Here is a 6,065-nt window from a genome sequence, read left to right as displayed (position 1 = left end):
ATTTGAACGTTTCCAAGTAGGTTTTAACGGGTTTGGCAACATGAGGCCGAGCGTTATCATGCAGTAGAATCACTTTTTCGTGCCTCTGCTCGTATTGTGGCCGTTTTTCGCGCAGTGCTCGGCTCAATCGCATCAATTGAATTCGATACCGTTCCCCAGTGATGGTTTCGTTCGGTTTCAACAGCTCATAATAAATAACACCGACCTGGTCCCACCAAATACACAGCATAACCTTCGCAGCGTGAATATTCGGCCGAGCCGACGACGTAGAAGCATGACCGGGCAGTCCCCATGACTTTCTTTTCTTTGGGTTGCTGTAATGAATCCATTTTTCATCACCCGTCACGATGCGATGAAGAAAACCCTTCCTTTTTTGCCGCTGGAGCAGTTGTTCACAGGCGAAAAAACGACGCTCAACGTCCCTTGGCTTCAAATCATAAGGAACCCAAGTTCCTTGCTTTTGAATCATTCCCAACGCATGCAATCGCTTGGAAATGGCTTGGCGGGTAACTCCTAATGCTGAAGCAAGCTGTTCTTGCGTTTGGCACGGATCCTCATCGAGCAATGCCTCCAATTCAGCGTCTTCGAAGGTTTTTGGCCTTCCTTCACGCGGACGGTCGTCAACATCGAAATCACCGTCTTTGAAGTGACGAAACCAATCACGGCACGTTGTTTCACTTAGAGCAGCATCTCCGTAAACTTTTTGGAGCTCTCGATGCGCTTCAGCCGCCATTTTCTTCGAATGAAATAAGAAAATCAACACTTCCCGCAAATGACGATTATTCGGCACAAAATCAGACATTTTCACACAACCAAAAGTATATGATGCCAAAACAAAATCACTAACGTGTCAAAGCGGTTTGTTTACCATATGTCTAAGCTTGGTTCATGACGTTTTGGATATGTCAAAATCGACCAGCACTTACTGCTGGAGCCATCTATTGACAAACAGCGGGAACTTAGTTGCACATCTAATAGAAAACGTATGTGAAATCAATATATGCTACTAGGGATGATGTGCCCTAACTATAGATATAGAAAACAACAAATAATTATAAGACATTGACATAAGACATAATTGATTAAAAAAAATTTTTTTTATTTAAAATATCTAAACATTATAACATCACACAATTACTTGTATAATAAATATTACAGATATAATAAATATACACATGTATATACTTGGTTAATTATATTGATCTCACTTCTTTTTTGAATTAAATTAATTTAAAACATCTGCACTTTGATTAAGTTAACATGTACTTCTCGTTTTATAGTTTGTTTTGATCTTTTTTGTTTGGTATTTTTTGTATTAGTATTTTTTATTTGGTTCTTTGGTAAAACTTTAGAAAAACAGACCCAGCTATGACCTTGACCTTCATATATATGATAGAGGTCACCCTCCTAAGTAACCTTCAGAAGATTTTAGCCGTCGCTCATTGTCTATTAAAAAGTCATTGATGAAAGAAATTTGAAAAATATATTACAATTTTTCGATACTGTGTACCGTCACCGACGAGATATTACTAAAGACTGTCAGCCCTGGGTAAATTTTCGACCTGGCCAAAGGGCCCGGAGAGGCCCAGAGGTAATTAAAGAACGATGACAATACCGACCGCTTTTCACATAAAGACGCTTCTGTCTGTCCATGTGACTATCCTTACGAAAAACTCCTCAATTTTGGGTGTTAACACTCAAATTTAGTTGTTTATCTCCAGTTTTTGGGTGTTTACACCAAAAATTGAGGGTTTTTTCGTAAGAGTACACCATCGACATATAGTACTAGACGGAGCATTGTGCCGAAATCGTATTGACAGACGTAGAAAGAAAAAATCGTATTGATAGACGTAGAAAGAGACAAGACGATGTAAGTAGAATAACAGTAAGAATATAGGATATAAGAAAAAGGTAAAATATAAAAATGTACGGTCAGATTTCTCGGGGTCGCTAAAGCCCGTAAGGCCGACGGTTTTTTATAGTATCTCGTCGGTGGTACCGTTAATAAGTCGAAGTGCGATATATATGTGCTATATACTAGATTAGTTACTTGTAAGTTTGTCTGAAAAGTCAAAAACATATGTGTAACGAATAATTGTAAATAAGGACACACACACACACACACACTGCTTGGCCGCCCGTGCGCTCACCCGCTCGACAGGGCGGATATATATGTATATATGTATATATACTTATTATATAATAGCAACATATGCACCCACCACGAGTCTGCCCTGTCGGGCGGGCGAGCGCATAGGCGCCCAAGCAGTGTGTGTGTGTTTGTATGTATGTGTGTGTGTGTTGTGTGTGTATATGTGTGTGCGTGTGTGTGTAGCAGACATCTTCTTAGCTTAGAAATTCAATGTTTTTGTATATACGGTGTCCAAAAATTACATTCATTTTATGCAAACTTTTTTGTTAATAACTTTTTAATAAACAACGAGCGACGGCTAAAACCTTCTGAAAGTTACTCAGGACGGTGACTTCTACAATATTTGTCAAGGTCAAGGTCATAGCTGCTGGGTCCGTTTTTCTAAAGATTTACCTAGATTATTTAGGTACAAATCTTTTTACATTATTTTTACAGCAAAGAAAATGTATGCACTTTTGGAATTTCGTGGCCAACTGTATTTTTTATTGTGGATTCATTTATGAATCATTAATTAAAATCCATTTTGTGTGCGTATTACACACAACATTTATATAATGTCTATTAGTTATACTTTTATCATTGTGGAAAATTGCACTAATAATTTTATATATATCTGTGCCTATATGTATCTTCGACGTAGATACACCTTTAATTTTTAAATTTGTGATTTTAAATGTGTTTTGTTATATTAGGATAGTTTTAAATAATTTTAAAATGAAGATATTTTTTGTTATTATTATTTCTTTTTTTCAATTACTAAATTTTGTCCACAAGGAATACACACATTCTCTTTATTTTTCCAACTTTTAAAATTACATTCTATTAATTCTTGTAAATTATATGATTTTTTTCAACTTTTCTGGCAATTGAAGTAACAGAATATGATTTGACTGAATCTCTGTATTTGTAGCATATTTTATTATAAAATTTCCTCCGTGTAGTAATGTATCTTTTCTTCTAATGTGAACTCGCAGACTGCATTCCAATATTTACCAGTACTAAAACTCTATACGTGTACATGACACAAACTATAGATCTTGAGTACTAGTAGTGAATATCGGAACGTAGTCGTAATCATCATTTAACTTTATTAAACTTATCAATGAAATTGTTTTATTTTATTTACGCATTTACACTAGACAAAAAGATACATGATAGATTTAATATTTATTGCGCACATAATACATGTCCATTCTGATTGGTCCAGTTTATACGGAAATCTTTATAATATTTCATCTACGAAAATCTTTTCTTTCTCGCCAATTAATTTCAAATTCAGATTACATGTTTGCAATGCGGATTGCGGACATCATAAGCGCAGAATGTACGTGAAATTATAAATATAGCTTAATATGTACATCTAATTATCGATTATGAATCTTTTCCCCTAGTCTAGCGTAAATTCGTGAATCAATGACAATCATTATAGATACATGCTGCTTATTGCAACCTATATATATTACAAACGCAATCTGACAGACAAACGCGCATCGCTTGTGTGCATGCGTATACGTGTGATCTAAAGCTGAATTGCTTGGCGATGCAAATGCGGTTTGATGGACAAACTCATTCGTGTGCGTGCGTACGTGTGTCTGAAAAAATCTGAGAATCTGCGCGAAAATAAAAAGGACTTTTCGCGAGCGAAATTTCGAGATCTCCGTATTGCCTGCACCAATCTTAATCAAACTTGGTGCAAATTACGCGCGCGCTAAACATAAAAGAAAACTTTCATCAAATTTTCTATTATAGTTTTCGTGCTTAAGATATTTGACTAGGAAGCCCAATTGACCCAGAAATTTCAGATAAGCTTACACGGTCGCGTTATTTTGTGGTTTATACGTACTCGGCGTCGCACCGCGACCGCGGCGCTTGATAAATGGCTAGTCGAGATGTGTTTGACCGATTCCATCGAGAACTTAGATTCAGATTCAACGTTTCAACTGTTCGTATATCTCATAAGATACGCTGATCCGCGGATAATCCGAATTTGAAGTGTCATATTTATCCGAATAATCGAGTATCCGGACAGTGTTAGATCCGATTGAATATTGAAGTCTTAGTTTGGACTTATTTCCTAAAATCACGCATATCATACTAGATCAAGTCGCTCATTGCTTGCAACGATATTGTCTTACTCTGTTATACAATGTCCATAATTGCTTTAAAAAGACAGTCAACAAGTACAATAAAGAAGATTGTAAAAAAATTCGAGATGTCTTAGATGAAACCTTGGAAATAAATTTTTAGCCTGCAAAGCATGACGTGCTACACTTCTCTCATTCATTGCGATTCTGGAATTTTTTGAAACTATATTTTAAATCTAAACAAATAGAGGATTTTCCTGTCCAACTTGATATACTTTATCGGCACACAAACATTGTCAAACGCTCTACATTAATTGATATTTATCCAAGTATCTACTTTGTAAAAAGTACTTAATTAGTATTATGCAAATTAAAGAATATTTTCTTAAAATAAATCATGTGTAATATTATTATACCTTTGTAGATGCAATATCATTTATTGATCTTTTTTCAGTGTTGCTAAATATAGGTTTCTCTGGAGGTAGTTTATTATATTTATTCATAAACTGATCGTAAAGTGCAACAGCTTCTTGTGATACATATCCATAATCATCTTCGTCTGGCTGAGATGGACCTGTAAGTGATAACATCTTATTTATATATGTGTAGTTGATTGTTATATGTGTTAAAATTACATATTATCTTATTCTTATATTATTACATATTATTATATAAGATATTATCCAAGGTATTATTATTTCAGATATATCACTTTAAATATAATAATATATCATATCTTATAATTATACACAAAAATAAAGTTCCAAACACTAAGCATAGAAATTCATTTTATAGTTACATAATAATAAAGTTGCAATTCTTCGTTCCTAATATGGTACCAAGAACTAATTTAGGAAAACATAGATAGGTAAACAAATAATATGGTAAAATAATAAGATAATATTTATGAAAATGTTACATTTCTGTTAAAATGTAATGTCCAGCAATATTATATAATATGCATTTAATGATAATTAATATGTTATTAAAATTTTTGTTATTAAAATAAAAATTAGTACGTGATAAAACAATAGAATAAAATTGTAAGCGATTTATTAAAATTATTTTTTTACAACTTTTACTTTCAATAATCTTAAAATAGAATAAGGACACGTAATAATAACCATATGTAGAAAATAAAATATAATGTTTTAAAAGTATATATAAAAAATTAAGTATAATTATATTTTATTGTATAATAAATTAAATTGTTTATACACAATTAATTTTAATTAAACCTTTACAAAAGACATTTTTAAAGAAAGTATAATAAAAAATAATTTTATTGAAAAAAAAGAAAAATACATAATAAAACATCATGCATGTGTAATTTGCATTAATACCATAGATATAAATAAAACCATAGCTCTCTATACTGCTTTAAATAAAACTCACAAATATAATTATGAAAACTGCAATAGTTATAGCACAGACCGCATATTTATGAATCCTCTAAACTACTCTAAAATTAGAGATGGCTGACCTTAATTAATACCTTAGTATCTTCCACGGTGCAAATCCATGAAATTGTTCTGCTCCGATTTGAGATGGTGGATAATTTATGTATTTCTTGTATACAATATAACCTGTGGGCAAAAATATTGCCCATTATAAATAAAAGTTTCTTGTTTTTTATCAAGCCGATAACATGCAAAACTATTTATTGTATCATTTTGTATCGGAACATATCTTTTTTCTATCTTATATTTCGAACTTTTTAATGTTTGTCCTAAAAGAATTTTATTACTTTGTTATTTTGTGAGATTTATTTTGTTGCTCTCTCTCTCTCTCTCTCTCTCTCTCTCTCTCTCTCTCTCTCTCTCTCTCTC

General features: G+C 32.8%; 1 protein-coding gene across 2 annotated transcripts in view; it reads right to left on the bottom strand.

Annotated features, from left to right (window-relative positions):
- The window catches only part of LOC116850466 (protein SPT2 homolog), a 50,664-nt gene that overhangs the window by 13,609 nt on the left and 30,990 nt on the right, over positions 1–6,065 (bottom strand). For both annotated transcript variants that reach the window (XM_032828794.1, XM_032828793.1), the window contains one exon: positions 4,653–4,810. In XM_032828794.1, the coding sequence (XP_032684685.1) occupies positions 4,653–4,810 (158 nt within the window). The remainder of the gene's footprint in view (positions 1–4,652; positions 4,811–6,065) is intronic.

The sequence above is a fragment of the Odontomachus brunneus genome, unplaced genomic scaffold (assembly GCF_010583005.1).
Source record: "Odontomachus brunneus isolate Ranch 3 - 2012 unplaced genomic scaffold, Obru_v1 Obru_scaffold_146, whole genome shotgun sequence".
In the NCBI taxonomy this organism is placed as follows: Eukaryota; Metazoa; Arthropoda; class Insecta; order Hymenoptera; family Formicidae; genus Odontomachus; species Odontomachus brunneus.
Note: the sequence above shows the minus strand (reverse complement) of the source record. Positions and strands in the feature narration are given on the sequence as shown.